Source organism: Macaca mulatta, chromosome 13 (assembly GCF_049350105.2).
Source record: "Macaca mulatta isolate MMU2019108-1 chromosome 13, T2T-MMU8v2.0, whole genome shotgun sequence".
Lineage (NCBI taxonomy): Eukaryota > Metazoa > Chordata > Mammalia > Primates > Cercopithecidae > Macaca > Macaca mulatta.
Genome location: NC_133418.1, coordinates 121,220,527 through 121,247,331, shown reverse-complemented (window position 1 = coordinate 121,247,331; position 26,805 = coordinate 121,220,527). Strand labels below are relative to the sequence as shown.

Here is a 26,805-nt window from a genome sequence, read left to right as displayed (position 1 = left end):
CACCTGTCAGCGAGGCTTCCCTGGCAACCGTCTTGAACAGCAGCATGTGTCCCGGCCACTGTACCCTGCCTCACTCTTCCCCACGGCGCTTACCCCTGCCTTTGTCTGTCTCGGTCTGTCTGTCTGTCTCTTCCAATAGGAATAAAAACATAAATGTTCTTGCTGTACTCCTGGTGCCTAAAACTGCCTGACATTTGGTCGGCATCCACAAATGTTTTTGAACGAATGATTAACCAAATGAAAGGACGCCAGGAAGTATCCAGAAACATGGTCTTTGGGATGGACAGATGCTCCTGTGGCTTCGATGCTCTGCGGGAGCCCCAGGCCCAGCTCGCCGTGGCTCTTTTTCAGTTGTACTCTGGGGCTTCTGTCCGCACTCTGCCCTTCTGGACTGTCTGTCTCTCCCCTCCTGTCCCTTTCCCTCTGTTTCCTGGCCTCTCCTTCAAGTTTAGTAGTTTCCATTGCCCTGTTTGTTTTCCAAGTTTTATTTATTACATATACATATATATGTATTTGGGATGGAGTCTCACTGTCATGCAGGATGGAGAGTAGTGGCATGATCTCAGCTCACTGCAACCTCCGCCCCCTGGGTTCAAGCAGTTCTCCTGCCTCAGCCTCCCAAGTAGCTGGCATTACAGGTGCCCACCACCACACCCAGCTAATTTTTGTATTTTTAGAAGAGACGGGGTTTCACCATGTTGTCCAGGCTGGTCTTGAACTCCTGACCTTAGGTGATCTGCCCACCTTGGCCTCCCAAAGTGCTGGGATTACAGGTGTGAGCCACCACACCCGGCCTTGTTTTCCAAGTTTTAACGCCCTCCGCGATGATGAAACAAAGGGGGCAGCACATACCCGCCCCTCCTGGGACACCCCTCTTCCTGTGGGCTCGGCCCCCACCTCCCCAGGACCCTGGGTTCCTGAGGCTGGGGCTCCTCTCTCCTTATTGATCTCACCGAGGAGGGCCCGTATCCTGTCACCTAAGGAGATGTGGGGTGTGGATTTGTTGTCTGTGAATGGAGCCGCTAAGCCTGGAGCTCCTCAGGCACCTGGGCTGTTTCCTTTAGATGTTTCTCGCCTCCCTCCACTGTGCCCAGCTCTGCAGAGGCTCCATGTCTGTCGCTGGCCATGCTGTGTGGAGACCCCCTACTCCACTCTGTATAGGAACCGTTTGTCCCAGAGACCAGATGGAACTCCTTGGGGTGGGCGAGTTGTAGGCCTTCAACCAAGGCTCACTGACTGGGGCTGGCATGCACTTGGTGCCTGGTGCCTGACCTTGGGGCTGCTGTGGAAGCTTCTCAGTGGAGGCTCATGATTGGTGCTTGAGTGAGTGGGGAGAACCCGGCATGGGAGCCCAGACAGCCCTTCCAGGCGCCAGGAGGGCTGCACGCCTTGCCTCCGAGGCCTGCTCACTGTCACTGGCTGCCCGGCTGTTGCAGTTCCCATCACTATTTATTCCTTCCTCTGTGTAGGAGTTGGTGTCCTGCCTGCGCTCAGGATGAGGGGGGATCTGGCCCTGGCGGGCGTTCTAATCAGCCTGGCCTTCCTGTCACTGCTGCCGTCTGGACATCCTCAGCCGGCTGGTGATGACGCCTGCTCCGTGCAGATCCTCGTCCCTGGCCTCAAAGGTAACCATTCCCTGAACTCTGGGCTGCTGGCCAGTGGCCTCTGGGCCAGCTCAGAGACTCCTATGCAGCTGGGCAGTTCCACAGAAAAGCACAAAGCCCGGGCAAATCTGCTCACCCCATTGGGCCTCAGTTTCCCCATCTGGAAATCAAGGGTTGGGCAACATGAAGTCTAAACTGTCTTTGGCCATGGAATTTCTAATTCCGAAGTTAGCAATTTATTTGCAACTCAGCCCTCTCCAGGGGGGCCTTGCTGGAAGGCACCTGGGTTTTTGTCAGACCCTGCACACACCACCTCGTGTGATCCTCCCCATGAGATGGTCTCATTTGGACCATTTTATGCATGAGGAAATTTGAGGCTCAGAGAAAATTTGCAATTTGCGTAAGTTCCCCAAGTGTGCTTCTACATTGCTTCCTGAGAGCTCTTTTTTTTTTTTTTTTTTTTTTTTTTTTTTTTTTTTTTGAGGCGGAGTCTGGCTCTGTAGCCCAGGCTGGAGTGCAGTGGCCGGATCTCAGCTCACTGCAAGCTCCGCCTCCCGGGTTTACGCCATTCTCCTGCCTCAGCCTCCCGAGTAGCTGGGACTACAGGCGCCGCCACCTCGCCCGGCTAGTTTTTTGTATTTTTTAGTAGAGACGGGGTTTCACCGTGTTATCCAGGACGGTCTCGATCTCCTGACCTCGTGATCCGCCCGTCTCGGCCTCCCTAAGTGCTGGGATTACAGGCTTGAGCCACCGCGCCCGGCCGAGAGCTCTTAATATTTTATTTTAAAAATTAAAAAATCCCTGGTGGTCTAGTGGTTAGGGGAAATAAAAGAAACAAACATTTTTTTTTGTTTGTTTTTTCTTTTTGCTTTATCTGCAATCTGCTCCCAGATAGAGATAGTTCTGCATGTCAGGCATGGGTGAGAAAGTCCCTGAAGCTGCAGTATCTGAAGCCTTCCGAGTAGCATCTTCACGTAAGAAAATCACCAGCTTCTACAAAGCAGAGGCAACAGGTCCCCAAACCTGGTGGAGCCTGGTGTGAAATGAAAATGTGGGCCCCTTGTTCAAAATTACAGAACTCAAGAAGGGACAGCAGAGTGTGTGCCAGTGTCGGGTGGCAGGGCCGGGGCCGCAGCTGAGGGGAGTCACGTGGGTGCTGAGGAGGTGGAGGGGCACATTGACCTTCTGCGCCCTGAATCAAGTCCGCCTCCTCCTCATCCCCACGCAGGCTGCTTGGGCCTTCAGCATCTCTTGTGGAGTGGCTGCAGCTCTTTTTATTGAAACATTAGAGAAGAGTGGATTCAAACCCACGATCAAAACAGGCACCACAAAAGACAAGCCCTGCTCAGCCCATGTTGTACAGAATGAAAAGATCAGCCCTCTTCCAGGGCACAGGGTCCGGACAGCTCAGGGCCACCCTGCCAGGCCATGCGGCTCTGGATGGAGGCTCTTTTCTGGCTGTGTTCACCCTGCTGTTGGAAACCAAGTGGGCCGCCCTGCAGCCCAGACAAGCCAAGTGGCCTTTGTGCTTTTAATTCTGATGAATGCGCTTGCTTTAGAAAATGTTTAATTATGTTGGAAGCAACTTAAACTGTTGGACGTGTATGGCTCTCTCAGAAGTTTTGGTGAAAGTGGCTTTGGCCCAGACTTTGTGGTCGCATGTGTGGGTTTGTGAGTGGAACCTTCAGCTTTAAGTTGGAAACCATGGCTGTGGAGAGCTGGACTTTAGGCTGGGGAGGTCACGTCCCTACCTGATGTGGTGGGTGCCCCCGACTCCCTACCATTCTCTTCCCTGCGCCCTGCCAGGTCTGTAGCCCGCACTGTGGGGACCGTGGGGTGGGCTCCAGGGTCCTTTCTGGATGCTGCCTTTCCCAGGTGCTGTTGGGAGGGTCCTTCCCAGCCGTCCACGTCCTGGGTCCTCTGGATATGCTGTCATTTCCCGCATGGGTAGGGTCCCTTCCCAACCTTCACAGGCTGGGAAGTAGGGCAGATCTGAGTGTGCTGTGGGTCAGCTATGCTGCGTGATGGGTCACCTGTCCTTCCAAGCCTCGGCCTCCTGGTCCGTGAGGTTGGGGAGGCAATGCCAGCTTTGGGTTCTGTGGGGATGCAATGGTGGCACCAGGAGTGGGCACACGGTGACCGGGGACCCAGCCCCTGTTCCCGGCTCTGGGACAGTGACTTACAGAGCTCTAACCCTGTGCAGGCAGTGAGCCCAACCAGGGAGCAGATCAGGTGTCCGTCCAGCACGTGCCCCGTGGGTCTGCAAGTGAGAGGTGAGCACCGGGGTGAGGAACGGTTTAGAAGGATTCAGGATGCCCAGTGTGTCAGAAATTGGGTTACTCAATGGAGAAAATGGTGTGTGCCAGCAGACTTCATCCCTGCCAGCCACAGCATGTGCTGTAGCACCCCAGGGCCGCTGGAGGTCAGAGAGGAGAGGCAGCGTGCAGTGCAGTGCAGTGCAGCTGGAGGTCAGAGAGGAGAGGCAGCGTGCAGTGCAGTGCAGTGCAGCTGGAGGTCAGAGAGCAGAGGCAGCGTGCAGTGCAGTGCAGTGCAGCTGGAGGTCAGAGAGGAGAGGCAGCGTGCAGTGCAGTGCAGTGCAGCTGGAGGTCAGAGAGGAGAGACAGTGTGCAGGGCAGTGCAGCTGGAGGTCAGAGAGGAGAGGCAGCGTGCAGTGCAGTGCAGTGCAGCTGGAGGTCAGAGAGGAGAGACAGTGTGCAGGGCAGTGCAGTGCAGCTGGAGGTCAGAGAGGAGAGGCAGCGTGCAGTGCAGTGCAGTGCAGCTGGAGGTCAGAGAGGAAAGACAGTGTGCAGTGCAGTGCAGCTGGAGGTCAGAGAGGAGAGGCAGCATGCAGTGCAGTGCAGTGCAGCTGGAGGTCAGAGAGGAGAGGCAGCATGCAGTGCAGCTGGAGGTCAGAGAGGAGAGGCAGCGTGCAGTGCAGTGCAGCTGGAGGTCAGAGAGGAGAGGCAGCGTGCAGTGCAGTGCAGCTGGAGGTCAGAGAGGCAGCGTGCAGGGCAGTGCAGCTGGAGGTCAGAGAGGAGAGGCAGCATGCAGTGCAGTGCAGTGCAGCTGGAGGTCAGAGAGGAGAGGCAGCATGCAGTGCAGCTGGAGGTCAGAGAGGAGAGGCAGCGTGCAGTGCAGTGCAGCTGGAGGTCAGAGAGGAGAGGCAGCGTGCAGTGCAGTGCAGCTGGAGGTCAGAGAGGCAGCGTGCAGGGCAGTGCAGCTGGAGGTCAGAGAGGAGAGGCAGCGTGCAGTGCAGTGCAGCTGGAGGTCAGAGAGGAGAGGCAGTGTGCAGTGCAGCCGGAGGTCAGAGAGGAGAGGCAGCGTGCAGTGCAGTGCAGCTGGAGGTCAGAGAGGAGAGGCAGCGTGCAGTGCAGTGCAGCTGGAGGTCAGAGAGGAGAGGCAGTGTGCAGTGCAGTTGGAGGTCAGAGAGCAGAGGCAGCGTGCAGTGCAGTGCCTACTTTTAAGGAAACAGACACATACGTAGTCACCATTCATTCATTAGACAAACGTCTGTTGAGAATCTACCAGGCAGGCTCCGGGCTGGGATGAAGAAGCCATGGTCCGTCTCCTCACAGTCCCGCCATTCAGCCCAGGACATGAGGTGGCATCTGGTCTGCAAAACACGGCACGCGCCCTCCCCCTGCACCACTTGCATTTTGGATCCTGAAACCTTTGCCGACTCCACATTTGGCTGAAGAGTCTTCCTGGGCACACACGCCTGGCTGCCACTGACTGCTGGTGGTGCTTGAATGACATTTATTTGTCATTCCAGGCCTCATAATAACATATCATCTTTACATTTAGAGAGAATGACAACTCCTTTTAATGGGAAAAAGGCAGTCTTTTTTTTTTAGTGGTTAAAAAAATGACTGTAGGTGGGAAAACATTTATCTGTATTAACAAATGTGTTGCCTGGAAATATGAAAGGTCATAGTTCTTCTTATAGGTTTTATCAAATTAATTTTTTTTTTGCTTTTTTTTTTTCTTTTTGCGATGGAGTTTCTCTCTTGTTGCCCAGGCTGGAGTGCAGTGGTACGACCTTGGCTCACTGCAACCTCCACTTCCCGGGTTCAAGCGATTCTCCTGCCTCGGCCTCCCAAGTAGCTGAGATTACAGGCACGCACCACCATGCCTGGCTAATTTTTGTATTTTTAGTAGAGACGGGGTTTCACCGTGTTGTCCAGGCTGGTCTCGAACCCCTGACCCACCCGCTTTGGCCTCCCAAAATGCTGGGATTGCAGGTGTGAGCCACCACGCCTGGCCTATCAAATTAATTTAAAAATCATTTACTGCCATTCTTTAAAACAGCATTGATAAAGCCAGTAATGGGGCCTGAATAACATGCGCTGTGGGAGGTTTGCTCTTCTGACATCTGACGGTCTGTCTGTGCCGTCTCCCCTTGTGTAGAACAGGCCAAGCAGGCTGAGGTCCCGGCTTCCTCCTCTCTGACTTCCCATGGCCCTGGGGTGCCGTGGCACTTGCTGTGGCCGGCAGGGATGTGAAGTCGCTGGCACACGAGTTTGTTCAGCCTTAGAAGCCGGTGGCACGACAGTCAAGCACTGTCCACGGATCTTCCTCAACTGGCTGTAAATATGTTGAAATACCTTAGGTTCTCCATAAAATAACTGGCGTGTGCCTTCCTAGCTGGGCGGGAAATGACCCCAGATGCAATCTAGGTAAAAGATTTTTATTCGTAGATTTGTGCATGATTTGCAGGGAAGCCAGGCAAACAGTAAATGCCAGCCACGTTTTGTTTCTTTGAGCAAGGAGAGAGCCGCATTGTGATGATGGTGGGAAGTGAGCCAGCGGTTGAAATGTTAGCCTCTCCTGGCAGAGAAATAACTTGTCATTAGAACTGTGTAGTCAATCATCTGAAAATGAAAAGGATGCTCGCTGGGTCTACATTACAAAATGCACAGCGCTGAGTGGGGAGGTGTATAGACATCCTGCTCTGGAGTCATTACCTGCAGGGACATACATCTTTGTGACCCCTGGGACCAGTGGACAATGAACACTTCAAACCCTGCCAAACTGGCCAGGTGCAGTGGCTCATGCCTGTGATCCTGGCACTTTGGGAAGCTGAGGTGGGAGGATGACTTGAGCCCAGGAGCTTGAGACTACCCAGGGCAGCATAGTAAGACCGCATCTCTGGGGGGAAAAAAAAAAAACCCCAAAAAACAAACAAAAAAAACAAAACAAAAAAACCAAGAAAACAAACAACCCTGCCAAATTGTGAACAGTGCTTGAGAACAACCTTGGTTCTTAAGATGCGTGGACAGGGCAAGTCTGCAAGGCGGAGGCGACGGGGACCGCAGAGAAACCAGGGCAGCCCCGCCATGGATGGTAGGCCTCTGTACTCTCTGGTCTTCAGTGCTGCTGGTCCCGAACCAGGGATTAAAATACTTTTTCTCGTGACAACCAGCACGGCGTCTTCCAGGGCGTATTTTGTTCAATCCTCATCAGAGCTGAGGAGGGCCAGGCTGGGAGGGCTTACGCTGGGTTTTGCACAGGAAGGAAAGCAGTTTCTGACTACAGGTTTGGGCTCCCCACACTGCAGGCACAGCCATGAGGCATTTGGGGTACCTGCTGCCCAGCGCTGGCTGAAACACGCCTGGCCCTGTTCAGCAGACACAGGTCCATTAAGCAGAGCCCCTGGGAGATGGCGTTTAAGTGGATTTTGTGATTAGCTGAGATATATGAGGAAAATCCATGTGAAATCCTCTTCTTTCGAAAGTCGTGCTGTTTTTAATGACTTACTGTTCTTTCTTTCCTGCTTTAGTAACGAGAGTTTGTCGGACACAGTGTAATGTGTGGTGTTCTCAGGGTCCTTCCCTGCCTCCAGTCGTTACTATGAACTATTTTTCTTTTCTTTGATTTTGTTTTTTTTGGTTTTTTGCTTTTTTAGAGACAGGATCTTGCTCTGTCATCCGGGCTGGAGTGCAGTGGTGCAATTAACTGCAGCCTCCAACTCCTGGGCTGAAGAGCTCCTCCCACCTCAGCTTCCTGAGTCGCTGGTGCACAGCAACACATCCTGCTAATTTTTTTTTTTTTGAGACGGAGTTTCACTCTTGTTGCCCAGGCTGGAGTGCAATAGTGTGATCTCGGCTCATTGCAACCTCTGCCTCCTGGGTTCAAGTGATTCTCCTGCCTCAGCCTTCAGAGTAGCTGAGATTACAGGCACCCACTACCACATCCGGCTAATTTTTGTATTTTTGGTAGAGACGGGGTTTCACCATGTTGACCAGGCTGGTCTCGAACTCTTGACTTCAGGTGATCCACCCGTCTTGGCCTCCCAAAGTGCTGGGATTACAGGTGTGAGCCACCATGCCCAGCCCTTGCTAATTTTTTTGTAGAGATGGAGTCTTGCTGTGTTGCCCAGCCTGCCTTTAAGTGATCCTCCTGCCTTGGCCTCCCAAAGTGCTGGGATCACAGGCACGAGTCACTGCACCTGGCCAACAAGTTTTCAAAAATCAGATTAGAGACAAGCAGATGGATGCAGGTGGAGGTTGGTCAGAAGCTATCATGACAAACTTGTCCTTACTGCTTTGTCTTTAGGAGGAGAGGAGACGAGGGTGAGTAGTCATGCTGGTTAGTGAGTCTCGCTGTGAGGTTTCGATGCCTGAGGAAGGCGTGGTAAAGACACACTGGCGTGCCAGCACATCCCAGCTTGGACATGTCACTTGATTCTCACAGCTGCGTCTTCACCTGTAGAGTGGACACAGTGCCCAACCCATGGTGAAGTTATTATGCAAATAAGTGAATGCCATGTACAAACTCCAGGAGCTTTCTTAAGCAGTTTGAGAAGAGCTGGCAGACCTGCTTAGTGTTAATTCTCTACGAGTGCTGTTGGAGCACCCTCCTCTTCCTGGTGCTCTGGGGGACCCAGGGTTGGGTGAGATGGAGCTGCGTCTTCTCGGAGCTTTCAGCCTGTGGGGGAGAGAGCAGACTGCTGTCATGTAGGTGGTATGAAATGCTTTATGAAGGAAACATTCTTCTGCCCTCCTCTCGGCCACAATCACTGTTGGCCTGGACCATGGCATGGATGGTCAAGTTATCCCCATGGCCCGTGGCATGGATGGTCAGGTTATCCCCATGGCCCATGGCATGGACGGTCAAGTTATCCCCATGAGCTCCAGGCATGAAGTCGCTGGGCTGCCTGCTGCCCCAGGCTCGCGGCTGGCTCTGCCCAGCCACCTGGCTTCCCGTCAGCCCTTCCAGCCCTTCCCCCTCGTCTGTGCACCTGCTGACCCTGTGCTCGGAACACTTCTTACTCTGTGCCTGGCTACCCTGCTCAGCAGCTCAGACTGAGAGCCACCCCTCAGAGGGACTTTTCGGATCTTGCCGTCTAAATTACGGCTCCTTTGTTGAGGTGATTGCCTCATTTTATTCTTGCGCTCCGTGTTGCTAATTAGAATTCTTATGTCAATCTGATTCTCATTCACAGGCATGCAGTCTATAAAACTGTTTTCCCCTCCTGGGTAGCTGACAGAATTTTCTCTTTATTCTCAGTGTTCTGCGGTGTCGCTCTGACATATCTGAGTTACTTTTCTCTGATTTTCCCCGTGTGGTTCTCTGCAGGCCCTTTCACAGCATTCTTTCATGGCTTTCCTTAGTACTGGGAAATTGCAGCTACTGAGTCTTCACAGCCACAAAGCCTTTGTTCCTCTCTTTCCAGAAATGCTATAAGATGGCCATTGGCATTTGTAAGTTTTTCCTTCAACTCTCAACTTCATAACTTCAAAACAAACAAATGACACCTGCATTTCTTATTAGTACTGCCCTGTGAACAATGCTTCCTCCTCACCCCTGGCTTCACGAGGCCTCTTCGTCCTTGGCCACCGGGGACTCGCCTTTCCGCGGAGTGGCTCCCACACAACGTCTTTGCTTGGCTCTTTCCGCCGCAGTGTGCTGTTGTTCACGGACTGGCCTCTCCCATGTTATGAGGACCTCAGTTCACCGATTGCACAGTCAGCGTCCGGCTGCTCCACCTTTCTGTCTCCTCTGTTCTTTCTTCTGCACGATGCTGGTGCCCCTGAAACCTCTGGGGATTCTTAATGCTGAGTTTATCTTGTTAGTGGATATTTCTTGCTAAACTGTCAACACTTTTCTTTTCTTCTTACAAGATAGGAAAGCAGACTTGAGAACTACTTGGAGCCTCAGGGCAGCGTGTGAGTGCCCACCGTGGGTCAGCCCAGGGGCAGCCCAGAGGCTTCTCAGCAGGTGGCCCTGGGGGACTGGGGCTGGGTCACGGGGGTGATGTGGGGATGTGCCAGCCGCTGTCGCTGTGCTTTTCTCTTTGTTACTCGGATTTAAATGGAATGTCCCCTCCGTGAGGCCAGATAATCAGCTTTGGGGATTTTGTGGAGGGATCTGTAATCTCAGCTGAGCCTCTCTCCAAGACAAGGTGCAAATGGAGAGTTATAGAGAAGCAAAGTTTACGTGAACGCTGGCACGATTGTGCAGAGAGGGAAGGTGAACTTGTAGCATGTCAGTGCACACACATGCACACCCATGCACATGCACACACACACATGCACACCTACGCTCACACACGCACACATGCACATGCACCCACACGCACATCTATGCACATGCACACACACACGCACACAGATGCACACACGCAGACGTGCACACACACGCACACATGCGCACACACGCACACGTGTACACACACATGCACACACACACACTCCCTCTCTGCAGCCATTCAGAGGAGGGATAGTGCAACAGGTAAGAAATGCGGCCTTATAAAAATGACTACAGAGCTGAGTCCCAGCCAGCAGATCAGAGTGGTCCTGTTGAGAGAATCCAGAAGAGCCTCCGGGAGAACCAGGTGAGAAGGCGGATGCTGGACAGCAGCCGGCTGACCAGGCAGGCTGGGCAGAGGGCACAGAGTAGGGAATGACCGGGATCCAAGGTAGAGACCACACTGAGGAGGGGCTCAAGTACTGGGCGTCACTGATAGCTAAATCCAGAGACATAATAGAATTCCGTGTGTTTCAGGACAGTGGTTTTGGTGTGGATTAGAGTGTGGGGAGCAGACTGGAGCGGAGGCGTTGGTGCCCACAGGCCTTCCTGAGGCCCCTGGCCTCACTGCACACATCTCTGAACTGTGCCTTGTAGGGTGTCTCCACCGTGATTCACCCTCTGTCTCCCGCACCTGCTGAGCCCCGGAAGCGGGTGGACGTGCCCACCTGGTCACAGGCAGCCCCCACGGTGGAGGCCCTGGCTGAGCAGGAGCCTGTGCCTGGGAGACTCATGCTGACAGGGCCGGGGGGTGCTGACATAGCGCCCGAGGTCATCCTTCCCCGAGTACCAAGCAGACGAAGCGCAGGGAGAGGTCGGGGTGTCGCTTCCCGTGGGGGGCACCTGGAGACGCTGCCGCCCTTCTCATTGGTGTTAGGGTGGGGGAGAGCTGGCATTTAGATGGGGCACTGTGTGCCCAGGGACAGACTGGGAGCCCACCAAGAAGGGGAGCTGGTGAAAGAAACATGCCCTTTCTAAGAGAGAAGGTAGGGCAGGGAGAGAAATAGCCCTAAAAACAGAATCAGGGGCACCCAGCGTAGGGGCTGGGCTGCAGGCAGGGGGGAGGGCGTGGGGACAAGGGGCCTGGGCACCTGCAGGGACCCAGAGAGAGCCCTTCTAACTGTTCTTCCTCCACAAATCACTCTGGGATGCTGTGCTGGTCAGACAAGCTGCTAAATGGATGTGACTTCTTCCACAGGGGATGCGGGAGAGAAGGGAGACAAAGGCGCCCCAGGACGGCCTGGAAGAGTCGGCCCCACGGGAGAAAAAGGTACCCACAGCCCTGGGCCGGCCCTCAGACCTCTGAGGATGGAGGCACCACTTCTGCTAGAGCTGGGTGGGGAGGTGGGGGTGGTGGTTCCAGAGAGGACAGGACCTGCCTTCTGGGTCCCAGGGAGGCAGACGGCACAGGGCTTGGCTCGGGAGCAAGGAAGGGAGAATGCTCCTTCAGCAGTGCTCCGTGTGCTGACCTGTGCGGCCCCAGGAGAGAAAGTGTGTCCTGGAACTCAGCAGAGGCTCCTGGCCTCTGTAAGCCTCATCTGTAAGATGGGAATAACAGCTTCCAGATCATTTGTGAGCGCTAAGTGGATCAGTGTCGTTATGAAGACACTGTGGCAGGGTACACAGATAGGACCCTCATCACTGTGCATCTGTCTCCTCCTAAAGTCGGATGATCTGCCTGCCTTGTGGGACTGTGCCGAGGCTCATGGGAGCCAGATCATACATGTAAAGGAAATGTATCATGTGTTAAGTAGCTGCACAGTACATGGCAGGGGTTAAACACATGGTGGCTGTTATCTTTATATACTCCTTGTTACTGCTTTAAATTTTTTAAAATATTTTTTCTTTTTCTTTTCTTTTTGTTTTTTTTTGAGACAGAGTCTTGCTCTGTCACCCAGGCTGGAGTGCAGTGGCACAGTCTTGGCTCACTGTAACCTCCACCTCCCAGGTTCAAGCCATTCTCCTGCCTCAACCTGTTGAGTAGCTGTCATGTGCTATCATGCCCAGCTAATTTTTTTTTTTTTTTTTTTTTTGGTATTTTTGGTAGAGACTGGTCTTCACCTTGTTGGCCAGGCTGGTCTCGAACTCCTGGCCTAAAGCAATACATTTTTTTCCAAGTCATTAAAAATTGTCTCTAGAAATGCTTTCTCAATATGTATACATCATTCTATAAGAACATATACTACAGTTAGCCAACCCCCCAACCAATCCTTTAACATTGGAGAGTTAAGTTGTTTCCAATTAAAAAAAATTATTATAACAACACAAAGATGATTAAATATATATTTAAGCCCATACACTGTTTTTGAAACGTTTTTGAGGTGTAATGTTTGGACATTCCCATTTTGAGATTACAGTGCAATCGGTTTTGACCATTGCCCCCACCTGTACCCTCGTCCTGAGCAAGAGCTAGAACATTCTTATTTCATTTAGCGTAATGCCCTCCAGGTTCATCCAGGTCACAAATGGTAGGATTTTCTTATATTTCAAGACTGAATAATATTCTGTTATATATATGCCATGTTTTCTTTATCCACTGATTGGTCAACGGATGCTTAGGTTGTTTTCATATGACGGCCATTGTGAATAATGCTGCAGTCAGCATGAAACTGTAGGGATCTCTTCGAGATCCGATTTCATTCCTCTGCCTGTGAACCCAGTAGTGACATGGCTGGATCATGTGGTAGTTCTGCTTTTGATGTTTTCAAGGAGCCTCTGTACTGTTTTCCATTCCCAGCAGTGATGTCTAAGGGCTCCCCTTTCTCCACATCTTCTCCAATGCTTACTCTCTTTTGACTTTTTGATACCAGCCATCCTCACAGGTGTGAGGTAATGTCTCATTGTGGCTTTAGTTTCTATTTTCCTAATAATTGATGACGTTGAGCACCTTTCCGTATATCTGTTGGACATCTGTATGTCTTCTTTAGAAAAATGTCCGTCTGTAATCCCAGCACTCTGGGAGGCCGAGGCGGGCAGATCACGAGGTCAGGAGATCCAGACCATCCTGGCTAACACGGTGAAACTCCGTCTCTACTAAAAATACAAAAAATTAGCCGGGCATGGTGGTGGGCGCCTGTAGTCCCAGCTACTTGGGAGGCTGAGGCAGGAGAATGGCATGAACCCGGGAGGCGGAGCTTGCAGTGAGCCGAGATCACGCCACTGCACTCCAGCCTGGGCGACAGAGCGAGACTCCATCTCAAAAAAAAAAAAAAGTCTATTCAGATTATTTGGCCATTTTTAAATTGGGTTATTTGTTTTTTGGCTATTGAGTTGTATGAGTTCCTGATATATTTTGGATATTAACCTCTTATCAGATACATGGTTTGCAAATACTGTCTCCCGTTCCATAGGCACCTTTCTGTTTTGTTGATTGCTTTCTTTGCTGTGCAGAAACTTGTTAGTTGGATAGGTTAGTCCCACTTACTTATTTTTGCTTTTGTTGCCTGTGCTTTTGGGGTCATATAAAAAAAAATCATTGCCAAGACCAAAGTCAAGGAACTTTTCCCTTACATTTTCTTTTAGGAGTTCTGTGATTTCAGGTATTACATTTAAGTCTTCTATTTTCAGCTGATTTTTATGTATGGTATAAGACAAAGATTCAGTTTTGGTTTTTTTTGCATGTGAATATTCAGTTTTCCCAGTAACATTGTGTATTCTTTGTGCCTTTGTTGAAGGTTAGTTGACTGTATATGCACGCACGGGCTTATTTCTGTGCTTTCTATTCTGCTCTATGGTCTGTGTGTCTGTTTTTATGCCAGTGCTCGTTTGAGCAAGTATACTGCTTTGATTACCATCTATCCGTAATATAATTTAAAATCAGGAAGTGTGATGCCTTCAGCTTTGTTTTTCTTGCTGAAGACTGCTTTGGCGATACATGACCTTTTATGGATTCACATGAATTTTAGGATTTTTTTTCCATTTCTGTGAACAGTGCCTTTGGAATTTTGATGGGGATTGCACTGAATCTTTAGATTGCTTTGGGTAGTGTGGACATTTTGAAATGTTAATTCTTTTGATCCATGAACATGAGATATGTTTTCCATTTATTTGTGTCCTCAGTGTTTCATAGGTCTCAGTGTACAGGTACACAACTCTTCCTTGGTTAAATTTATTCCTAAATATGTCATTCTGTTTAGTGCTACAGTCAGGGAGACTGTTTCCTTACATTTCTTCAGGTAGCTCGTTGTTAGTGTATAGAAATGCTGCTGATGTCCGTGTGTTGATTTTGTATCCTGCAACTTTACTGAATTTGTTTGTGAGTGCTAACCAGTTTTTAGTGGAGTCTTTAGGGTTTTATTTATATAAGATTATGGCATCTGCAAACAGAGCCAGCTTTCTCTCTCCCTTTCCAATTTGGATCCCTCCCTCCCTCCCTCCCTCCGTCTCCCTCCCTCCCTCCCTCCGTCTCCCTCCCTCCGTCTCCCTTTCTCTTCCTTTCTTTCTCTTTCTTTCTCCCTTTCCTTTTCTTTCCTTTCCCCTTTCTTTTTCTCTTTCTTGCTTAATGTTCTGGCTAGGACTTCCAGCCCTATATTGAATACAAGAGGTGAGAATGGGCATCCTTGTCTTGTTTCTGATTTTAGAGTAAAGCTTTCAGCTTTTCACCAGTGAGTATGATGTTAGCTGTGGACTTCTCATATATGGCCTTTATTGTGTTGAGATGGATTCTTTGTATATGTGCTTCCTTGAGAGCTTTTATCATAAAACAACACTGAGTTTTGTCAAATGTTCTTTCTGCATCTACTGATGATGATATGATGTTTATTCTCTATTCTGTTGATGGGGTATATCACATTTATTGATTTCTGTATGTTGAACCATAGGCATAAATTTTGCTTGATCATGGTGTATAATCCCTCTCCTTTTTTTTTTTCTGAGATGGAGTCTTGCTCTGTTGCCCAGGCTGGAGTGCAATGGCACGATCTTGGTTCACTGCAACTTCTGCCTCCTGAGTTCAAACGATTCTTCTGCCTCAGCCTCCCGAGTAGCTGGGATTACAGGCATGCACCACCATGCCCAGCTAATTTTTGTATTTTTAGTAGAAATGAGGTTTCACCATGTTGGCCAGGCTGGTCTTGAACTCCTGACCTCAGGTGATCCGCCTCCCTTGACCTCCCAAAGTGCTGGGATTACAGGCATGAGCCACTGCGCCTGGCCGTATATAATCCTTTTAATGTGCTGTTAAATTTAGTTTGCTAGTATTGTGTTGAGGATTTTTGCATCTATGTTCATCAGGGATATTGGCCTGTAATTTTTTTTTCTTCTACTGTCCTTTTCTGGCTTTGGTATCAGGGTAATGCTAGCTTTGTAAAGCTAGTTCAGAAGTGTTCTCTCCTCTTCAGTTTTTTGTAAGATTTTAGAAGGATTGGTATTAATTCTTATTTAAATTTTTGGTAAAGTTTGGCATGAGGATGTCAGGTCCTGGACTTTTCTTTGATTGGAGATTTTTGACTATGGAATCAGTCTTATTACCAATATGTTCAAATTTATTATTTTTTCATTATTCAGTCTCGGTGGGTTGTATGTTTCTAGGAATTTATCCATTTCTTGTAGGTTATTCAAACTTTTGATGTATAATTATTCATATTAGTCTCTTATGACCCTTCATATTTCTGTGGTATCAGTTGTCATTTCTCCATTGCATTTCTGATTTTATTTGAGTTAGCTCTTTTTTCTTAGTCTAGCTAAGGTTTTGTCATTTTTTTTTTTTTTTTTTTGCCTTTTCAAAAAGCAACTCAGTTTTGTCGCTTTGCTATCGCTCTTCTAGTCTCTATTTGATTATTTCTGCTCGGATCTTTGTTATTTCCTTACTTCTAACTTTGGGCTTCGTTTGTTTGTTTTTTTCTAGTCCCTTATGGTGTAAAGTTAGATTGTTTGTAATCTTTCTTTTCCTTTCATGTAGGTATTTGTTGTTATAAACTTTCCTCTTAGAATATCTTTTTTTCTGTATCCCATAAGTTTTTGTATGTTGTGTTTTCATTTTCATTTGTTTCAAGATATTTTTTGATTTCTTTTTGACTCATTGATTGTTCAGGAATGTCTTGTTTAATTTTCTCGTATTTGTGAATCTTCCAGTTTTCCTTCTCTTGCTGATTCCTAGTTTTATACTGTTGTGGTTAGAAGAGATGCTTGATATGATTTCAGTCTCCTTGAATTTGTTAAGACTTGTTTTGCGGCCTAACGTATGATGTATCTCGAAGAATGTTCCGTGTGCACCGGAGAGGATGTGTTTTCTGCGCTGTTGGATGGAGTGTTCTCTGTATGTCTGTTAGCTCCATTCGGTCTAAAGTGTAGTTTACGTACAGTGTTTTCTTATTGATTTTCTGTCTGGGTGATCTTTCCATTGTTGAAAGTGAGGTATTGATGTCTCCTACTATTAGTGTATTGCTCTCTATTTTCCCTTCAGATCTGTTAATATCTGCTTTACCTATTTAGATGCTCCAGTGTTGAATGTGTATATATTTGTAATGATTATGTTTTCTTGATGAATTCACTCTTTATCATTATATAAAAACCTTTTTTTTACTCTTGGCTACAGTTTTTGACATAGTCTATTTTGTCTGGTAGAAAATAAATATAGCTACTCCTATTCTGTTTTAGTTTCAGTTTGTGTGGAATATCTTTTTCCATCCCTTCATTTTTCGTCTATGTGTGACCTTAAAGCTGAAGTGTGTCTTTTGTAGGCAGTGTATATAGTTGGGTCTTCTTTTCATTTTTATTTTTTATTAAGCTACTCTATGTCTTTTGATTGGATAATTTAATATATTTACATTTAAAGTAGTTATTGATAGCTAAGGATGTGCCATTGCCATTTTGTTAATTTAATATATTTACATTTAAAGTAATTATTGATAGCTAAGGATGTGCCATTGCCATTTTGTTAATTGTTTTCTGGTCACTTGGTAGGTCCTTTGTTCCTTTCTTCCTGTCTTGCTGTTTTCTTTTGTGGGTTGATACTTTGCTTTAGTAGATGCTTTGACTCCTTTTTCTCTTTTGTGTATGTACTAGGCTTTTTATTTGTGGTTACCACAAGGCTTATATAAAACATTTTATAGTTATAACAGTCTATGCTAAACTGATAACTTTGATCACACACAAAACTCTACACTTTTACACCCACCCCCCATTTTATGTTTTTGATATCACAATTTACATCTTTTTTATTGTACATCTATTAACAAATTATTGGACCAGGTACAGTGGCTCACACCTGTAATCCTGGCACTTTGGGAGGCTGAGGCGGGCGGATCACGAGGTCAGGAGTTCAAGACCACCCTGGCCAGCATGGTGAAACCTCGTCTTTACTAAAAATACAAAAATTAGCCAAGTGTGGTGACGTGCACCTGTAGTCCCAGCTACTCAGGAGGCTGAGGCAGGAGAATCACTTGAACCCGGGAGGTGGGTCTTGCAGTGAACTGAGATTGCACCACTATACTCCAGCCTGGGCGACAGAGTGAGACTCCATCTCAAAAAAAGATAAATAAATAAAATATATTAGCTGGGTGTGGTGGCACGTGCCTGTAGTCACGGTTGAGGCAGGAGGATTGTTTGAGCCCAGGATCTGGAGGCTGCAGTGAGAGAGTGAAACCCTGTCTCTAAAAACAAACAACAACAACAAATTATTGTGGCTATAGTTATTTTTAATATCTTTGTCTTTTAACCTTTACACGAGAGTTATATATGATTTACACATAACCATTACACCATCAGAGTATTCTGAATTTGACTATTGTTATCATTTGAATGTTTGCCACCTCTAAAACTCACATTGAAACTTGACTTTAATATAGTATTGAGAGATCAGACCTTTAGGAGGTGATTGGAGCACGAGTTCTCTGACATTATGAATGACTGCTCCATTTATGAGTTAATAGATGAATGGGTATTACAGGAGTGGGTTAGTTATCATGAGAGTGGGACTATTGTAAAAGCCAGGTGGCCTCTCTCATGAGCCCCCTTACTGTGTGATGCCCTGTGCTACCTCAAGACTCTACGGAGAGTCCTCATCAGATGTGGCCTCTTGACCTTGGATTTCCCAGCCTCTGGAACTGTAAAAATAATTTCTTTTCTTTTCTTTTCTTTTTTTTTTTTGAGACGGAGTCTTGCTCTGTCGCCCAGGCTGGAGTGCAGTGGGGCGATCTCGGCTCACTGCAAGCTCCGCCTCCCGGGTTCACACCATTCTCCTGCCTCAGCCTCCCAAGTAGCTGGAACTACAGGCACCCGCCACCTCGCCCGGCTAATATTTTGTATTTTTAGTAGAGACGGGGTTTCACCGTGTTAGCCAGGATGGTCTCGATCTCCTGACCCCATGATCCGCCCGCCTCGGCCTCCCAAAGTGCTTGGATTACAAGCGTGAGCCACGGCGCCCGGCCAATTTCTTTTCTTTATAAATTACCTGGTCACAGATATTCGGTAATGGCAACAGAAAACAGACTAAGACAAGTATATAGTTTTATCAGTTATCTCTACACTTTTAAATGTTTTCATGTTACTAATGAGCATCCTTTTGTTTCAGCTTGAAGAACTTTCTTTTATCTTTCTTGTAAGGGAAGTCTAGTGGTGGGGAACTTCTTTAGCTTTTGTGTATCTGGGAGACTCTTTATGTTTCCTTTATTTTTGAAGGATGGCTTTGCTGAGTACATAATCTCATTGCCAGTTTTTTTCTTTCAGTGCTTTGAATATATGATCCCACTTTCTCCTGGTCTGCAAGTTTTCTGCTGAGAAGTCTGCTGGTAGCCTTATAAGGGTTCTCTTGTATGTGATGAGTTTCTTTTCTCTTTCTGCTTTCAAAATTCTCTTCTTGTCTTTGATTTATGGTAGTTTGATTATAATGTATCTTGGTGAAGTTTTCTGTGGGTTGAACCTATTTGGAGACTTTAAGCTTCATGTACCTTGATGTCTACATCACTCCCAACTTTGGAAAGTTTTTTAGGCATTAATTCTTTAAATAAGCTTTCTATCACCTTCTCTCTATATTCTCCTAATGCAACTTCCATAATGTGAATGTTAGCTTTCTTGATGGTATCCTTTAGATCTCATAGGCTTTCTTAATTTCTTTTAATGCCTTTTTTCTTTTTTCCTCTCTGATTGGATATTTTTAAATGACCTGTCATCAAGCTCACATATTCTTTCTTTTCTTTTGTTTGATCAGTTCTGTTGTTGATGCTCTCTACTGCATTTTAAATTTTATTCATCCTGTTCTTCAGCTTTAGAGTTTCTGTTTGGTTCTTTTTTAAAAAAATAATCTCTATCTCTTCATTGAATTCCTCATTTTTAACGTATTGTTTTTCTAATTTTGTTGAGTTGTGTGTCTATGTTCTCTTGTATCTCACCGAGCTTCCTTAAAGTGATTATTTTTAGTTCTTTATTAGGCAATTTGTAGATCTCCATTTCTTTGGGATTGGTTTACTAGAGTATTATTGTGTTCCTTTGGTAGTGTCATGTTTCCTTGGTATTTTATATTCCTTGAAGTCTTGCATTGCTGTTTTTTCATTTACAAAAGCAGTCACATCCTCTAGTTTTTATGACTTTTCTTGGGAGAGAAATTTCTTTACTAAACAGCCTGGCTAGGGATTCTGAGGCTCTCTCAGTCCATTTCTATGGAGGCACCTGCTCCACACCTTTTGCTTCTCTTGGAGAGAGGGGTGAATTTTTTAAGAGTATATGCCTTTTCTTGATCCCACAAAACCAGTCTAGGTGCTGTGAGCCTCTCATTAGTTTCCCCTAGGGCAGTGCTCTGAAATGCTCAAGTTCTTGTGCCTTCTTCCCATCCCACACAGTCAAGCTATCTGTCTGTGTGAGATGCTTGCACTTGCCATCTGTGGGGGTGCCTTTGGGGAGCTGGCGGAGGGATGGGTGAAGCATGTGAGCATTTTGGTGCCTGTGGACCAGTTGGGATGGTTCACAGGAAAGGCGTCTCAATTGGCTTGTTGGGGGGCTTCCTAATAAAATCTGCAGAGCAATTATTAAGGTCCATAGCCTTTCTTCCCAGCTCCCAGTCTCTCCCAACTTCTCCTCCATGTCAGTCACCTCGGTATTGTAGGTGAGACAAGAAAGAAGCAGGCCTTTTTGGGCAGCATCCTGCATGTCTGGGGAAGCTGGAAGCTCACTTACTACACCTTTACTTACTCCAGTGGGAGAAATTATGGGCCAAGGGGGTCTCCCTGGGCGCTGAGCTATGTTTCCTGGGGAAAGGGTCACATGGGTAAAATGAAACTGTTCTTACCCTCATCAGTGCACCTGTTGGATTTTTTTCTGTAACAAACAGTGTGCTGGAACTTCTGCACTGGACTTCCAGACTCCTACAAAGACACTCTTGTTTGTGAGGACTTGTCAAAATGGAAGCTTCTTTGGGGGGACTATGGTAGAAAGCCATCCTCCTAAGGTCACCCATGTGTGCATGTCTTGTCTTCCCAATTAGATTATACATTCCTCAAGGGTAGGGATTTGTGGATCACACTCTGCCATCCGGTGAGTAAGTGGTTCAAAGTCCCCAACATAGTAGTTATTCCTAAGTATTAGATTGATAGATTTACAGAGGGTCATGAAACATACATTGACTACCCGAGAGATATGGGGTTAAAGTCTGATAGACTCTTTTCGTTTCTACCTTTCAAAGAATCGTAACAAAAGGATCCACAAACACAATGACTTGCTGATCCAAGGCTGCAAGGATTCTCTATTAAAAGCTCTGAGGAATTCCCTTCTCCCTCCCTCTTTTCTTCCTTCCTTCTCCCACTTAGAAGTGGCAGCAGGCTTTTTCGGGCTCCGAGGCCTGTCCCCACTGATGTTCAGGTGTGGGCCAGGCTTCCATGCTCAGGCAGGCCTCAGGTCCCTGCTGAGGGGTGGACACAGATGGAGGGTGAGCCTGAGGCAGGATGTGCAGGAGAGCAACTGCTGAGACAGCGTTCTTGGCTATCTTGTGGTGGGTGTGGGGCCATGGACCCAGCCCAGGGTGGGGGTTAGGGAAGGCACTCGGGAGCCTACTGGTAATTCAAGGTTTCTGAAATCTGGAGACGGGGAGGGCTAGGAGTCCATAAATGGATGTGGTGTTTGGCATCCCAGGGAGTCAGCTTAGGGCAGTGGCATTTAGCACTCAAGGGTCTATGCTAGGCCTCAGCTTGGACCCAGGACTTTGAAAGTTTTTTTTTTTTTTTTTTGAGACAGAGTCTCGCTCTAACTCTGTTGCCCAGGCTGGAGTACAGTGGCATAATCTTGGCTCACTACAACCTCCTCCACCTCCCTGGTTCAAGTGATTCTCCTGCCTCAGCCTCCTGAGTAGCGGGATTACAGGGGCCCACCACCACGCCTGGCTAATTTTTGTGTTTTTAGTGGAGACGGGGTTTCACCACGTTGGTCGGGCTGGTCTTGAACTTCTGACCTCAAGAAATCCACCCCCCTTGGCCTCCCAAAATGCTGGGATTACAGGCATGAGCCACCATACCTGGCAGACTTTACAAAGTTATTTAACAGCTCTGTTATCTGAGTTGTCAAGCAGGGATAGTCATAACATTGTATTTACTATTTCCAACGGTCACAGCCGGTCATGGCAGCTTCTGACCTCTCCAAAAGGAAGCACACCTCATCCTTTGTAGAGATGGGATCACAGGGTAATGGATCTGGAAATCTCACCTTCACACTTATGTTGGACCCTGAGATGCAGAGAATAGGCAACCACCCTGTCCATGGCCACATGGCTTGGACAGAACTGGAGCAGAAGCCCCATCTCTAGATGGACGTGGTTTGCTGGGAGGGAGGAATATTGTTAGGCACAATGTGGTCCCAGCTTCGGCTGAGCAGGGCAGAGACCACAGACGTGGAGCCAGACAGTTCTGGGCACACTGGGCCTGTCTGTATCGTGGCCCCACCACCTGTCAGTCATGTCAGCTTCTGGAATCAGCTTTGTCTTTCCAAGTCCCCTTTTTCTGTACCTGTAAAATGGCGGGTGGGGGGGGGGTGGGGATCTACGTCCCAGGACTCCCAGAAGGGGTAAAAGGAAGTATAGACGCACAGTGTCTTGGATGCAGCAGTTGCCCGGTGCCTGGTGGCCTGGTGATTGCTGTTGTTATTTTCCGTTTGCACAGAAGAAGGTCTGGGCCCTGGTGCTTTTGTTCGTGGGAACTCACTAGGGAATAAGTATGACTTCCGGGCCCTGCAATAACCAACTGACATTCTTTCTGATAATCGTGGCTGTTTCTGTCAGTTGTAAGTGCTCTGTTCTGGATAATGTTTATTCTCAAGGACATTAGGTCAAAGAGAGAATGCAATATGTTTACATATGATGTGGTATTTATGGGAATAAACTTAGGACTTTTTATATGCAACCTGGAACGAGTCTCCTCCCAGAGACCTAGGACACCCTGGGCGCTCTGCCTGTGTGGTAAGCAGTGCTCGGGCCCCAGGGGGCTCAGATGTGCTGGGAACCAGGACCTCAGCCACCACCACCCTCCACACACTCTCCCTGGAGTCTCACTCTCCAGTGGGACACAGCCTTGCCAGCTCCCCTGGCCCACTGGCTTTTCTGCCCGTGGGCTTGCTAGCTGGGTGCTAGTGGATAACTTTCTAGCTTATTGCAGTGGGGGCCCAGTGGCAGTTCCCTGATGTCCAGTCACCGACATCTGTGGCTTCCATGGCATTATGCTGCAAGGACTCACCTGGAGAAAAACAGTGACCTCTGCGGGAACTTGGGGGCCAAGACTTCCCGGTTTCTAGCGTCCTGGGAACAACTGCAGTCCTGGGCACCACTGCAGTCCTGGGCAAACTGGGGGCTGCAACTCAACTTCCCCTGGGCACGATGATGCTGGGCACAATGATGCTGTGCACGACGACACTGGGCACGATGACACTGGGCACGATGATGGGGGCATGACGATGGGGTGAATCTGGGCATGATGATGCTGGGCACAATGATGGGGGCATGATGATGCTGGGCACAACGCTGGACCTGATGACGAGGGGCACGATGATGAGCACGATGATGGGGTGGATCTGGGCATAATGACACTGGGCATGACGGAGGGCACGATGATGGGCACGATGGGGTGGATCTGGGCACGACACTGGGCATGACGGAGGGCACAATGATGGGCACGACGATGGGGTGGATCTGGGCATAATGACAGGGTAGATCTGGGCACGATGACGACGCTGGGCATGATGACACTGGGCATGATGACGGGCTGCATCTGGGCATGATGGCTCTGGGCACAATGATGTTGGGCGTGAAGACGGGACACAATGATGGGGTGGATCTGGGCACAATGGTGCTGAGCACAGTGATGCTGGGCACGATGACAGGGTGGATCTAGGTATGACGCCACTGGGCATGACGATGCTGGGCATGAACAGCGTGGATCTGGGCACGACGATGCTGGGCACAACGCTGCACATGATGACGCTGGGCAGAACGCTGGGCATGATGACAAGGTGGGCCTCAGCACCTGTTCCAGTGCTTCTCGAAGGGACTCCTGAAGGGGAGGAGCATGCCTGGGAAGAGTGGGGCCTGGGTGTGACAGCCCTGCTCCCATGCCAGCCCTGCTGTTGCCCAGCCCGTGACCACTCCAAACCATTGTTTTCAACTTCTGACATCAAAATCACAGCCTTCACAGGGCATTGCTGCCATCATTGGCCCCGGGTCTGCAGATCCACTCTCATCCTTGCGTCTTCAGGTCCTAGCATGAGACCTGACGTGCGGAAGGCCCTCCATCCACTCTTGGAAAAATATCCTGAGGTTTCGTATCTTCAGATACCTCTGCAACCTGTGGGTGATCCCTGTCTGTGGCCAAGGGCCCCCCATCTGTGTCGTCCTCCCTTCCCAGGTGAAGGAGCTGCCCGCCGGGTTCTAGAGAGCTGGTCTGTGGGACGAGGCTTCCGGCCATGCTGGGTAGATGCTGTGTTCTCTGCTTGTCTCTGGAGTCGGGGCTCTGCTTCAGGTTTCCCCAGGGGCTCTTGTTTAAATGCAGCTCCTGGCCCAGGAGGGCGGCCTGAGACCCTGCACTGGTCTTAGCAACACCCAGGTGCTGCTGCAGGCCCAGGCTGTCCCCATTGGTGGGGGTCCAGATGCCGCCGCAGGCCCGGGCTGTCCCCACTGGTGGGGGTCCAGACGCCTCTGCTTCCACAAAGTGCATGCTCTGCTCACATGGGGGCCTGGCTGCAGCGGGGGCTGCCCTGAACAGGCCGGCTGGGTGTGCGCTGGGGGCGTTGAGGGAGTGTCCTGTGGGGAAAGTGAGACCCCCTGCCCCCCGCTCAGGGTGGTGGTGTGGCTGGGTGGCCTGTTCTGAGATAGCAAAGCCAGGCCATGGCCCAGAGAAAGTCCGGCTGTTAAATATCGCCAAGGAAGCTGAATTCTAAATGCTCTTTTTGCCCCTTCTCCACTTCAGAGGACTGTGTGAAGGGTTCATTAAAATTAATAAGAACTCCGCACCTGCTTTGAGCTGCTCTCAATCCTCACGCGTGTCCAGAGGACAGATGGGAGGCACAGCACTGCTCACAATGGCGATGAGACGTGGGATGGGCCGTGGCGTTCGTGCCCAGTGTGCCGGGTACCGCAGCCAGAAGCTCCTGTGGCAGAGAGGGAAGGGATCCAGGGGCAGAGAGGGAAGGGATCCAGGGGCAGAGAGGGAAGGGATCCAGGGCGTCAGGCGCGTTCCTGTTGTCGCGCGCAGCCAGCGGGAGGCGGCGTTGCTTGCCTCTTGCAAAAAGCTTTCTGTGACTTGGAGGTGCCGAGGCCTTGGGAGAGGGAAAAAGGCCTTAGGGCTCTTTTTCTAATCCGCTCTCCTCAGAAAACCTCTGGGTCTGTAACCACACTACTGTGCTGCCCACAGGTTCGTTTCCAAGAACTGTCTTCAAGTTAAAACAAGTCAGCTACAAAAAAAGGCTATGGTGTGAAGTAGAGAATGTGTTGACCATCGCAGTGGATTTTAACGGTTCTCACCTTTTCTTCTTCCTCCAAACACCCCAAAATAGAATATTTCTGTCAGAAACAACAGCTCACACCAATAGGTCCCAGTGTGTGTGGCTGATATGTGGAGGTTGGGGTGTAGTGAGGGTCTCCTGGGTGCTTCTGGGATTCTCAGTTTAAGCCTGGGTGCTGACCAGCTGTACAAGCTTGAGTTGTGTGAGGATAAAAGTATGCGTATGTGCATGCACTCATGCACACATGTGTATAGTATGTGCATGCACTCATGCACACGTGTGTATAGTGTGTGCATGCAGACACGCGCACATAGCATGTATGTGCATGTATAGCGGTATGTATGGATACATATATGTATACATGTGCATGCATGTGTGCATATGTATACATACCTGTATGTGCATATGTGCATTTTTGTGTATGTGCATATAGCATGTGTGTGAATAGTATGTGTGTGTATGTGTGTTCCTATAGTATGCATGGGTATGTCATGTGAATATGCCTTTGTCTATGTATGTGCTGCTGGATGCCCTGTTTTGAGATAACAAAGCCAAGCCACGGGTCCAGAGAAAGCCCAGCTGTTAAAAATCGCTGAGGAAGCTGAATTCCAAGTGCTCTTACATATGTATGTATATGTTTATGTTTGTATTCACGTATGTATCTTGTGTGTACACATGTATCTATATATGTAGGTTTGTAAGTTTTATATATATGTATTCAGGTATGTTTATATGTACATGTATGTGATGTTCTGATACATGCTGTGTGTGGTTGTATTTATACATGCATGTTTGCATGAATGTGCATGCATCATGCATATGTGTATGCATGTGTGTATGTGTGCATATATGTTGTGTTTGCATATTGCATATCTCTGTTAATATGTATATGTTTGCATGCACATGTGTGTATGTGGAGGTGAATATGCACATCTCTATGTGCATATGCATGTGCATGTGTGTATAGTATGCATGCACATATATGTATGTATGCATGTAGATGCCTGTGCATGCATATGCATATAGTATGTATGTGTGCATATGTATGTGTATGCATGTGTACATGAATGTATGTGTGTATAGTATATGTGCATGTGTCTGTGTATAATGTGTGAGGGGACTTCAAAAAGTTTGTGGAAAAATGGAATTAAAAAATAAAAATAACTACATAAACTTTATTTCTCAGTGTAAGCACCATCAAGTTCAAGACACTTTTGTAAGTAATTATACCAGCCATTTAGTCCATCCCTAAAGAACTGAGGGTCCTGGGAATTTCACCATGTCAATGTAGTCTTTTTTTACATTGTTTACTGAAGAAAAATGAGTGCCCTTTTCAGATATTTTAAGATAAGGAAACAAAAAGAAGTCAGAAAGAGCCAAATTGGGAAAGTTGGATGCTTAATGATTTCCAATAGAAACTCTTGCAAAGTTGTCCTTGTTTTCTATGCAGAATGAGCAGGAGCATTGTTGTGGTGGAGAAGGGCTCTGTGAAGCTTTCCTGGGCATTTTTCTGCTAAGGCTTTGGCCAACTTTCTCAGAACCCTCTGATAGCAGGCACGTGTTACTGTTCTTTGGCCCTCCACAAAGAGAACAAGCAAGATGCCTTGAGCATCCGAAAAGCCTGTTGCCGTGACCTTTGCTCTCGATCAATCTGCTTTGCTTTCCTGGCCCACTTCCACCTCTTGGTAGCCACTGCTTTGATTGTTTCGTCATTAGGATTGTATTGGTAAAGCCACGTTTCATCTTCTTTTACAATTTTGAA

At 48.3% G+C, this 26,805-nt stretch overlaps 2 protein-coding genes across 3 annotated transcripts in view; one reads left to right on the top strand and one right to left on the bottom strand.

Annotated features, from left to right (window-relative positions):
- The window catches only part of EIPR1 (EARP complex and GARP complex interacting protein 1), a 608,423-nt gene that overhangs the window by 423,085 nt on the left and 158,533 nt on the right, over positions 1-26,805 (bottom strand). The window lies entirely within an intron of this gene.
- Positions 1-26,805, top strand: part of COLEC11 (collectin subfamily member 11) — a 48,827-nt gene that overhangs the window by 8,414 nt on the left and 13,608 nt on the right. Inside the window, exons 2-3 of one of the 2 annotated variants that reach the window (XM_015111623.3) lie at positions 1,470-1,625; positions 11,332-11,403. In XM_015111623.3, coding sequence (XP_014967109.3) covers positions 1,470-1,625; positions 11,332-11,403 — 228 coding nt within the window. The remainder of the gene's footprint in view (positions 1-1,469; positions 1,626-11,331; positions 11,404-26,805) is intronic. The other variant, XM_001097403.5, reaches the window with a different exon arrangement.